General features: G+C 44.3%; 1 protein-coding gene across 6 annotated transcripts in view; it reads right to left on the reverse strand.

The window, feature by feature from the left end:
- Klhl32 (kelch like family member 32) overlaps positions 1-12,525 on the reverse strand; it is a 230,474-nt gene that overhangs the window by 22,240 nt on the left and 195,709 nt on the right. For 4 of the 6 annotated variants that reach the window (XM_051160928.1, XM_051160908.1, XM_051160936.1 and 1 more), the window contains one exon: positions 6,777-7,503. In XM_051160928.1, the coding sequence (XP_051016885.1) occupies positions 6,777-7,503 (727 nt within the window). Of the gene's footprint in view, positions 1-6,776; positions 7,504-12,525 lie in introns of those variants that run through there. The other 2 variants (XM_051160947.1, XM_051160955.1) reach the window with 2 other exon arrangements.

Here is a 12,525-nt window from a genome sequence, read left to right on the forward strand (position 1 = left end):
AAAAAAAACCCTAATTTTTTTAAAACCAGAAATAGAATTCAAATCCTGTCAGATGTTAACTCTCTGACTTGGGAGCTGTTGGATCTCTTTATGCTTCATTTCTTGGGCAGCAATATGGAGATAACCAAAGTGCTCGTCAGGCCACAGCGAAGCGAGGTGGGGATAAAACCTCTCGCTGGGCTTTCAGGCCATAGGTGACCTGAATGCTTTTCTCCCTTCACACCACTAAGGTCTCTTAACAGCTTTGTGGACAACTCATTTCTGTTTGGCTTCCATCTCGGTTCACTAGCAACATTTGTTGTCATATGTTTCAGGCGGTGGGGGCTTAAGGCTAGAGTAGAAGTTGGGCAGGGAGTGACTGGGGCCACCTGGGTGCTGGGTTCTAAGACAACACAGATTTCATTCCTCTTGACCATACCAACTCACTGGGAACTTTCAGGCTGACGGACAAGCTAGGAAGCTCCAACCTATGTGGCTCCCTGCGCGACAGGCGCCTCCAGGGCAGCTAGCCTTGAGCCCGACTAGAGAAGCTGGGGTACTGGCTGCTAAACTCCTTCCTGCAGGAGCCTCTGCATTATTCGTAATATGGGAACATGTATCATCTGCTAATCCAAAGGAAAGCCTTTTCCAGTTTTCTGTTCACACTATTAAAAGACAACAAAAAGCTTTCCAACTTAGAATCAGTTCTGAAATTTTTATTTTTAAAATGGTGTCAGTTCCCTGTGTTCTCTCAGAGGCTTTCCCCACAGCTTTCTCCCCAGGCCCTCCACCCAGTCTTGGATAAGACACAATCTCAGCAGAAGCTCTCATCAAGATCTTACCTGAATCTATCAACAAAGAAACTCCTGGTTTCGGCTCCTCACCACTAGTACTCAGACCCGCAGGCCTCATCTCTCTGAACTTGTACCTGGATCCACAGCTATCATCTCCCTCCACTGGTACCCAGACCCCCAACCCTCATCTTTCCTCTCTGGAATTAGTGTTAGAGAATCTCTTTCTTCACTGCCCCAGTCCCTCTTACCTGTTCAGGACTCTACGATCTATAGTCAGTGCCTAGGATTAATTCTCGTTCCTGGTACTCGGGACTTGCTCTCAGATTTTACCAGCCAAATGGAAGTGTCTCTTTCCCACATCTCTCCCCACTTCCAAGTTTACTTAGTGCATTTCATCCTTTTTAAAAAGAAAAGTCCCACACTTAGAAATCCCATAAAAAGCACTAAGTGTGTGAATAAGTGTGTAAATAAGTGTGTAAATAAGTGGCTCTATCTCTCTTGTGTCTTCTCTTGGGCTATTTCCCTTCTGCTTGATTGTTTTATTCAATTCTGATGTTACTTTATCTTATTTTATTGTAATATACATAAAAAAAGCATCACTCTAGAAACAGACACCACCATCAAAAAAAATAAATAAATAAAAAAAAAAAAATAAAAAAAATAAAAAGAAAAGTCCCTCCATTGATCTGAATTTTCTTTTCTAAATACCTCTTTTTTTTTTTTTCTCTCAGCTAAATTTCTCTTTGCTTTCCTTTTTAGCCTTCTAATCTCCTTTTCCCTTCTTAAAGTCAAAAGCAATTTATAATGGAAAGAAAAAATGTTGCGGTCGCAAGGATTGAATTATGTATGCCCCAAGAAACTGTACAATCTCTTCTCATAGGTACGAGTATAGGGGAAGGCAGACAGTCACTGGAGCATTATCTGATGGACTCTGACTCAAGGATGAAATTTCAATGATACAGTATCCACAGGAATTACAATGGAGCAGCCAGTGTAGCTTACACCTGTAGTTTCTACCTCTACTTTCTCATTACTCCTTAACTATAGTTCTATCTCTGCTTTGCTCCGTATTCTGTTTTCTGAAATGTATGTAACTGAAAAAAATGCATAGCAGATACTTTAGACTGAGCAGACAAGTCACACTCATTGCAGACTCCTGTGTGGGCCCTGTGTGCTGCAAACTCTCCCCCTCTCTGAGCCTGTGTACCTTACACATTCAGGCTTAACGTGATGCCCTCGGGCCCTTTGCAGACCATGTCTTGCCCACCTGCCCATCCATCTCCTCACAGTATTCATCACTCCCTCTGTGTTCTTGCATTTACTCTAAAGAACAGAAGACAAGGTCCTCTGTATAAGTCGGAGGGAGGGTTTGTAAAGAATGGAGGGCAGGTTAATGCTAGTGAAGGAGGGCAGGAAAGAGGGTGAGTAGGGAACAGGAAGCTGAGAAGTGTCACGTGCTTGAAGAATTGAGAAGATGCCCCATCAAGTCCTACTGTCTCAGCTGGCTGGGAACTGTCAGTCCTTTGTAACCATGGTTTTTGCATCTGCAGATTCAACTTGGCTTCAAAACATTTGACAAAAAAATAAAAAAATAAAAAGAACAACCACAAAACAAAACAAAACAAAACAAAAACAAAACAAAACAAAAAAACAACCTGTGCTGGTACCAAACACATACAGATTTCGGTGTCATTGCTGTCTAAATATACTGTACCAACTACTTCATAGCACCTACACTGCAGGATGTGGGGCAATGTGCACAGGCTCTATGCAAATATTATGCCATTTTTCAGTAAGGAACATGAGCATATGTGGGACTCCCACCTCCCATGTTTTCTTTTAGTTTCTGAGATTACGATATAATCAAATCCTACCTTCCTTCCCTTTCCTCCCTGCAACCCTTGCGTCTTGCAGTGAGGGTTTTCTATCAGCAGAGTGTGTAACTGCTTGCATGTGTGTGTGTTCTTGAGCCAGGCCCTTGTGGTTCCTGAAGGACAACTACACAAGCAAAGGCGAAAACTAGGCGTGTACAATACTGCACTTCCTAAAGGACGAGGGAATGCCTGAGGAGATTACATGATGTTGTTCATGTGGGAAGCTGAGGAGGAGGAATGATGGCAGAAAGCAGCCAGAGGAGCCGGAGCCAGTTGGGCCCCAGGGGCCACTTGCATGTCCCGTCAGAAAGTACTTCGTGCTCTTCATGTTACTTCTGTACCCTGGAAAGATTCCCAGCACCACATCACCATACACTGCAACTGCCTACTATGCCCGACTCTGTTGCTCCATCATCGCAGGGCCAGAATAGGTCTTGGGGAAGCCAGGAACCCTGCTCAACATCTCATGATTGGTAAGAAGTGAGTTTCATACTTGTAACTGTACTATGTTGTCTTAATGTTTCATACCCCAACCATAACCATGCCTGTTCCTAATTCCCAATACTTTAAATGCAAACAAAATAATAATGGTGCAGATAGAGGTTTGGTATTTTAATAGCATTACTTAAAATGACCTTGTGCTAATTTTAGTAGACAATGGAAAACCCAGAGTTCTTTAAGTAGATTGGATAAATTAAAGTGATTTAAAAAGGGATAACACCAGCCTCATCTAAACCCAACTAAGATGAAAATAGAGATAGTTGTAGGGGAATTAAAGAAGGTTTTTTCATTGATGGCATATCTAAAAACAAAACAAAACACCCTTATTGCCAGGCATTATGGTACACACCTTTAATCCCAGCACTTGGGGGAGGGGCAGAGGCAGGAGGATCTCTGTGAGTTCAAGGCCAGTCTGGTCTACAAAGTGAGTCCAGGACAGGCAGGGCTACACAGAGAAACCCTGTCTCAAAAACCAAAACCAAGCCAATTAAACCAAAACAAAACCCAAAAAACTCTCTGATTGTCAGCTTCTGGGGGCCAGGAGGTATGATTACTGACTCATATATGTCTATGGCCCAGCACCACAGTATACAGGGATACAGCACTGACTGAGAGAATCAGGAAGGCCTAACATGAGGCTTTTTAGTAACTACAGTACCGTTTGTCTTGTTTTCTAGTGTTAAAGCATGAATTTCATGGTTAGCATCTCACCATCTTGCTCCCATCTGATAAAAATAGATAGATAAGTTCTGCAACATGGGCCCAGATAAATTTTCCTACACACACACACACACACACACACACACACACACACACACAGATCTTTTTAGTGGTTCACATACCACCTTGTCCAACAGAGAACATGCATTTTCAAAACACACCTACAGGATATTTAATGCTTATTTTACTTCACAAATGTGGGATAGAACATTTGTGAACTGGGTCACAGTATCAAATGCTACAGAAGCCTTTAAGATTTGACCGCCACTAACATCTTAAATTAAATGCTAATGGGCATATCCATCCAACCCAGCTTTCTGAATTCTCTGGTTGCCATGCTGACGAGCTGTGGACAGTTTTCAGAATGCCTTGACCCTGAATGGGCAGAACGGGAGGGGGACAGAAAGGGAGTGAGCATGGTACAAATACCAGGTCTCTGAAGACGCATTCACTGTGTTCCACGGAACAGAACTAAGCCTTTAAGATCCGCATTCTCTATCCCACAGCACCCCTACCTCACACAGAGCTTGCAAAGAACCAGGAGGATGCCAATGACTCAACACTCTATCAACTGGAAATACCTCATTATTTGGTCAACATTAAGAAATAGCTTCACACATTCTCATCTGTTCCAATAGACCAAGCTCACATTTCCAAATCAGAGACAGGAGGATGAAATGTTCCTGTCTACTTTTAAAGGGGCCCATGAGCAAATCCAGCCAGGCCTTCCCTTTCATGGTTAAACTCCCAATTGATTTATTATAAGCTAGGCCTGAGGAAAGAGGCAGACGAGTGCAGGTATTAGAAATGTCACTGGCAAGTTCCTCTTCTTTCCAATTAAAGGCTTCATACTCTACATGGGAAAGTGAGCGTCTCATCTCAAGTGCACAGTAGGGAGAGGCAAGCCTGAGAAAATCCTGATTGTTTTCATTAAATATGGTTAACACGGGCAGCATTCGTTAGTATAAGGAACAAAGAAAATGTATTTCCTTTCACAGTAGGAGGAAGACAAAGTGAGATGGCAAATAAGATATACAGTAAGTTGATAGATTTCATAAAATGGGAAGGGAAACACATAGAGCTCGCTGAAAGGGAAGATACTTGATTCCAGGATGGAAGGTCTGGCCAGGTTTTTGAGCTTCTGCTCCCTTAAGCATCACCAAAAGAGACAGAGAGTAGTCATAGCCTTATGACTATGTGAAGGGAAAAAAAAAATCAAGGATATTTTAAAAGCTATATTTTGCAGTGCCAAACAAGACATGCTTATTAAAATATTTATGTGAAATTCATACAAAATTTAGAAAGCACATTGCAAAATTTAAGAATATACTGCATTAACAACTTGTGAAACCAAATGAGTCAATGAAAGAAATGTAAATTGGGAGAAAATAAACTGCATTGATTTTTATAAACCCACCATTGCTCTGTGTTCAGGGGAATCCAGACCTATTATTATTAACAAAGACTTAGTCACAACCATCTTGAAATTTCTTCAGGAAAACCAAACATAGTCCAGGTGACTCTTTTAGTAGTTGAAATGGGTATTTAAAGGACAGAAGCTACTAATAAGTAAGAATTTCATTTAAATATTTCTACAGATATACTACTTCCTAATGATTTTATTTGGTATAAAAAGCCAGTAAATATTAGGTTCTCATTTATTCTTTTTTCATAGTCTTAGTCCTTCATCAACTACTTAAATCTCAATATAAGATAGGTTACATCAATGAAAACAATTGAGGCCTCAGCCAAAGAAGCTGAGGTTCTGACAGTCTTCTGGGTTGTTGATAATAGAAGGAAAAATGAGCAGAGCCAAAAATAACTTAATCTAGGAATAATTTTGTCAAAATTGATGTTTAAAAAACTGGAAATGGTAATTGGGGAAATCCAAGAAGCCTTCACTTCCTAACATGGTTCCTTATTCTAAGTCTGAGCGTCAAGGGTCTAAGCTTTCTGTTATCTCTGTGTCCTTGGTGATACAGAAGCCCAATGTCTATTTTGGCTACAAAATGGGTATCCTCCTACTGAGAGAAGAAACAACATTCTCCCTGAGAACAGAGAACACAGGATGATAGTGTGAGACACATGACAGAAGCCTCATAGACTTCTGCACAACCACATGGCAGCCAGGAGGGCGGCTGAAGAAAGCCAGGGTGGGTAAAGAAAGACTAACACTGAGTGACTGATGGCTGAGCTATGCTGTGGTATACCCTGTTCACTAGGCTAGTTTCCTTACCTTTTCCATAGCAAAAGGTTTTTGTTTGTTTGTTTTCTAAACATAAACAAAATGAGTAAACTTTTGTAGACCTTCAACTTCCTACAAATGATTGATAAGAGTGGGAGAGTACGTAGGAATGGATGACGCCAGCAACTACCACTCACAGATAACACAGAGGCTTCTTTTCAGCAGCTTAAGCCCTTCCTCCAATACACCACATAGCTAATCCCTGGATGAGAGTCTCTTGTTATACTGAGCAAAATGGTTTTACTAGGATTTTATTTCTCACGCCTCCAAAGAAATGGCTCCTAGCTGGTCAGCCAAGAGTGAAAGGAAAAGCAAAGACTTGGGTAAAACACTAGTTGCGGAGTTCACCCCACAGATAATCAAGAGCTGACAGTGGGAGCAACAGAAGGCAAGGTAGAAAAACTGGTATGATGGCCCATTAATTTTCATCCTGAAATTTTACAACACTTGTCACTCAGAAAAAAAAATCACAGAAAGGTCAATTATTTCCAATTCCATTGATCTCTATAGGAAAGTGTTCAATAAGTGATGGTTAATTAGCTAAAATGGCATCCCTGGCTCAATTGTTCAGTTACTTAGAGCCACTCTCTGGAAGATGACTTTTAAACTTAAGCCACAGCAAAAGCGCTTTTCAACAAACCCAGCATAGGAGACGCGCTCTACCTGATATCCAGAGAAGACCGTCAGCCACATATCCAGCGTGACACGAAAGGGATCGGTCGAAGGGCTGCACAAAGGTCCATTTGTTCTTCTTGGGGCAGTATCGTTCAACTGTAGGCAGAACCTGGCGCAGTTCATTTCTGCCCCCTACTGCATAGAGATATTCATCCATGGCCCCCAGCACAAAATGTTCCCTGCAGTTCTTCATGGGTGCTATCTCTGCCCACGAATTACTACGAGGGTCATAGCGACAGGCAGTCCTCACTGCACAAGTCCGGCCACTGGCATGCTCCACTTCCCCTCCTGCTACAAACAGGAAGTCTCCCATGACTGCCACACAGTGATGGCTCCTTCCCACCGGCATGGGAGCCAGCTCACTCCAGTTGGCAATGGCGGCGATGAGAGCGTTCTCCTGATCCACGGGATTGAAGTACCTTAGTTCCTTGACTTTGCAGACCTCACGTTTTTTCCCACCAATGATATAGAGAGTATCTGACTGGAATCGCGGTTTGGTCCTGCGAGTCTGCCACACAGGCTGTGCATAGATGCTTTGGTGGTATTCAAGCGCCTCGTTCACAAGCGCAGTTGCTGTCTCACTTGCCTGGACCAGGGGGTGGGATAGAGCAACCGTGTGGAGGGTATCCACATCCATGAGTCCAAAGCGGATGTACTGCAGGAGCTCGTCCATGTGCTGGTAATGGCAGTTGTGTTCAAGCCACCTCACAGCTAGCTGAAACAGAAGGAAGTGAGATGAGAAAAGAACACAGGGTAGGGCAGAGAGGATGACAGCAACTGTACATGGCAAGTCACAGCTATTCTTTAGACAGCAGCAAAATTTCCCCTACATAGCACAACACTGGGATATTTTGGTGCCTAGGTGAGGAATTTTTTTTTTTCTCTGTACTAGCAGAGAGGCAAAAGACCTCAAGGCATTGCTGTTGGAGCGAGGAAGGCTGTTAAGCAGGGCTCTCAGAGCTTATGACACCTTTTCAGATGAACAATAATTGCTTTTCAAAGAACAAAAGCATGAAACAGCCTGTCCCCTTGCATCTCCTGTACGGAAGGCCTGCCACCTGACCATCAGGAAAAACCCATGGTGGGTAGCGCCATCATAGCCCAACTAATGTATGTCAACCACGAACAAAGGTGTCCTGTCAATATGAGTAATGTGAGAAAACATGTGATCACCCGAGACCACAGGATGTTCTTGAGAGAAAATCAATATGCCACTAGCGGAATGATTTAGAAAGAAAGAAAAGGCCCACTTCCATCCCTTTGGTAGGTACAACAACCAGGAGGAAGCAAGAATAGATAAAGTTACAATGTAACTTATATAAGTTTCCCTTCTCTACTACTTTTGACCTTGAAGACAGCTGTTATTTACAATGTAAGGTGCTGGCAGTTGGTTAAGAACCATTTCCACAAACAGGAGATAGAAGAAGTGGGGACAATAGCAGAAGGCACCGCTAACTTCTCTATTAATGTGGCTTGATGTTTCAGTTTGTAAGACCACTCTACATACTAACATAAATTAGTGTACTGAGGACATCAGCTGACATAGCTGACGTTAATAATCCCTAGCAGTATCCATACAAAACCAAGTCCCACAGAAAGTACTAAAGCGGAACTAAAGGAATTGACAGGGTAAAGTGAATTTGATTTAACTGCTTATTTGCTCTCTGTCTCATGGAACTGCAGTTTGCATCTTCTCTGTTTAATCTATGGAAGGACAAAGGAGGAAGTGTGCCACCCTGATACCATTACTCCCTGGTGAAATGAGCTGGGTTTGAACTAGTGTAAGGAATCGTTATTCTAAGCCTTGGATGATACCAGACTTGCAGGGTTTCTGCATCCACTTGCCAGTGCACTGTGGGCTTGTCCTCTCACCTGGAAAAAGTAAGTGGAGGGAGAGAAGCTACTTCTGTTATGCAATGAATGCCTCTTTTAATTAACTACTGCATATTCAAGTAAAATGAGGTACCAGTGAGGCAGATACCACTGAGGGAAGATAAGCAACACCCTATAGATTTTTTTTTTCAAATAAGAGAGTGTACTTTTATTTAAATAAGACATCAACCAGATGAAGGAAAAAGATCTTTGTATGATAACATTGGCAGTCATTAAGATGTTGCAAAAGACACATATCGCTTGTCTTTTCCCAGGCCACTGCCAGTGTGGAGAGCATTCTCACAAGAAGCATCCCATTTCCTCTCCATCTCAGTTTTAGCTTTGAGAGACGGGGCCTCCAATTATTCCCCTGTGGTACTAACTCAGTAACTCAATATGAGGCTTTCTGTTTGTTGCTCATGGAGCTTTCAAAAGTTCTCAGAAATAAGGCCATGCTTCTTAGTTGCTTCTTAGTTACCAAGTAAGCTTTCTGACACACTACTTTTGCTACTGCTCCTCATGTGAGTAGCTGCAATTGAGGGGAGCTTGCTGTGAACCTTTCTCAGCATCCACCCAGTTCTGCATGTTCCATGTAGAAACTCCAGGAAATGGAACTGGGCAAATATGAGGTAGATGCTCACGTCTCCAAAGCCTATTTCTCAGCATGGCACTGCTCATTTAATTAGATCTTTCTCTATCCATAAATCAGTTTTCCTAGGCCATAATATGCCTTTCATGTCATCTGCAAGCACACAGTTTATCTTTCTCTTTCTAGGACATGGTGTCACTACTGGCATGAGAGTATGCAAGCCTCAGCTATGCTTGGCTCTTAGGAGCTCTAACAATTCAAACTGGCAGTGAACCAGTGGCCACAGGCTTTCCCTTCCAATGTTATGTTCCATTCTTCTGAAGCTTTCCATAGATAGTTACCCCAGATACTATATGTTAATACTATACAGTAGTCTGTGCACCTACATTAGTTTGGTTTTGAGATGATTTTTGTTTCTAGCTTTCGTTTTTACACTTTTATAATTTACTGACATTTTCAGATCATACAAGCCTGCTATACATGAGTTAATCTAGATCAAAAGGAGACGTAATATACAACAGCTGCTCTGCTGTCAGCTTCGAACCTCACTCGCACATGAGTTACCCAGTTTTCTGGTCCAAGTGCAGATTCTGTCTTACTAGACAGAGTGGCGGGATGAGGCATCTGCCTTTTTTAACAAATCGTACATTCCGGACAGGCCATGTGCCTGTCACCTTCTTTTCCTTGCAATAAAACGTCTGCCAGGGTACTAGAAACCTACAAGAAGAACATTATGATAGGCAGATTTGGGCCCAGAGGTCCCACTCAAACTATGGCACTAGCCAAGGACAATATGGGGAATAAACTTCAAACCCCCACCCAGATCTAGCCAATGGACAGGACATTCCCCACAGTTGAGTGGAGAGTGGGGTCTGACTTTCACACGAACTCTGGTGCCCCATATTTGACCATGTCCCCTGGATGGGGAGGCCTGGTGGCACTCAGAGGAAGGATAGCAGGTTACCAAGAAAAGACTTGATACTCTATGAGCATATACAGGGGGAGGAGGTCCCCCTCAGTCACAGTCATACAGGAGGGGAGTAAAGGGAACATGGGAGAAAGGGAGGAATGGGAGGATACAAGGGATGGGCTAACCATTGAGATGTAATATGAATAAATTAATTTTAAAAAGTTAAATAAAGGAGATCCAAGATGGCAGCGAGCAGTGTGGACCGTGTTTGGAGGCTCCAGTGAACAATTCAGGGAATTGCACAGATTTCTGAGCCAGGAACACCGAGGTCCCCATACCAAGACAGCGGGAGTGCTCCATCGTTTGGAGGGACCAGGGTGCGGAGGACCTGCGTGCCCCTGCACAAGGGAGGAGCGCAGCTTTTCTCGGATCAGAGCAGCAGTGGCAGAGGCAGCAGCAGCAGCAGCAGCAGCGGTACCAGCGTCAGCAGTGGCGGTGGCTGAGGTTTGCAGCTCAGCGCCTTCCTATAGAGGCGATTGGTGTGGTGGCCAGTGGGAGTTGCTGCGGGAGAGGGGACTCTGGGCAGGATTTGGGTTGCGTGGTGGCTTGGGAAGCAGACTGGATTTGGCGGACAGTTCGGCCCCAGAGTCCCAGGTTCAACTCAGTGCGCAGTGCTGTGGAGACGCTGGCTCAGCTCAGCAAGCAATTCTGCCCGAGGCACTAGCTCAATTCAGCCACAGCTCCCCTGGTGTGATGCAGGCTGGGCGGAGCTCTCAGTTCCACCAGCGGCTCTAGCTCAGCGCAGCCCCAGTTCTCCTGCTGTGACGCAGGCTGGGCAGAGCACTTGGTTCCACCGGAGGCGCTGGCTCGGCTCAGCAAGCAGTTCTGCCTGAGACACTAGCTCAGCTCAGCAGGCAGTTCTGGGGCGCTGACAGGCTGAGGTCAGCATGTAGATTCAGCCCAGATGCCCTAGCTGGACGTGCTGGGTTGATTGGGCCCAGAGACTCTAGCTGAGCTGTGCGCACAGGCTCAGCGGCCCTAAGACATTGGCTGGATTATCCACGCAGTTTAGGCCCGGAATCCCAGGCTAAACTCAGCGCGTAGTGTGAGTCCAGAGTCCCTGGCTGAACTCGGTGCACAATTCCGCCCCGGAGACTTGGGTGGAGCTGGGCGTGCAGTTTGGGGCCAGAGTTCCTAACTGTGCTTGGCAGACGGATCGGGCCCAGTGACTCCAGCTGAGCTTTAGGCCCAGTCCCGGCTCTAAGACTCTGGTTGGACACAGTGTGCAGTTTGAATCCAGAATTCCTGGCTGAGCTTGGCGGACAGTTCGGGCCCTGAGCCAATAACTGACCACAGCACGCACTTTGGGCCAAAAGCCCCTAGCTGAGCTTGGTGCGCAGTCCCAGACCAAAAATTCTGGCTGGCCCCTGTGTGCATTTTGGGCCCAGAATCCCTAGCTGAGCTCAGCAGACAGTTCAGGTCCTGAGAATCTAGCTGAGTTCGGCCTGTGGTTCGGGCCCAGTGTTCCTGGCTGGACTTGGCAGGGCACACAGAAGGCGGTGGATACCTTGGCCTGACCCAACGCTCATTCAGAGACCCAGAATGATTGCAGGACCCACAGTACAGGGGAGCTGAGGATCACTGGCTGTGAGAGTCCAAAACGACAGGGCTAAGCTCCTACCATCCACACCAGTGAAGCATTAGAGCTCCCAGCCTAGGGAAATTGTGAGAAAACAAGTGAATCTATCATCAGACTCCCTCCATCCAACTCTGGAAGCTACCCAACAAAAACAAAGACGGCAAGATGTCTAAAGGACAGCGAAAAAGCATACGCAAAAAACCCCAAAACAACATGGCGTCTCCAGTTTCCAGCTATCCTAAAGAAAACAACCCAGAGAATTCAAATACAACGGAAATACAAGAAAATGACCTCAAATCCTTAGTAATGAGGATGATAATGGAGGAAACAAATAAAATTCGTAATCAAATGCAGGAAGACGCAGACAAACAGGTGAGAGACATAAAAGAAGCACATAGAATGGAACTAGAAAAATTTCAGGAAAATGCAAACAACCAGATGAAAGAAATAAATAAAATGGTTCAAGCTCTGAAGACCTACAAAAAGGCAATGGAAGAAACTCAGGAATATACAAACAATCAGATGAAAGAAATCAAAAAATCAGTCCAAGATCTGAAAATGAAAATGGAGTCAATGATAAACACAGACAGAAGAAAAATGAGAACGTAGAACTCAGAGAGGAAGGCGAGCAACACAGAGGTGAGTATTTCTAACAGAATTCAAGAGATGGAAGAACAAATCTCAGATCTAGAAGATACAATCACAGACCTTGAAGCAACCATTAAAG

This window comes from Acomys russatus, chromosome 2 (assembly GCF_903995435.1).
Source record: "Acomys russatus chromosome 2, mAcoRus1.1, whole genome shotgun sequence".
NCBI classification, from domain to species: domain Eukaryota; kingdom Metazoa; phylum Chordata; class Mammalia; order Rodentia; family Muridae; genus Acomys; species Acomys russatus.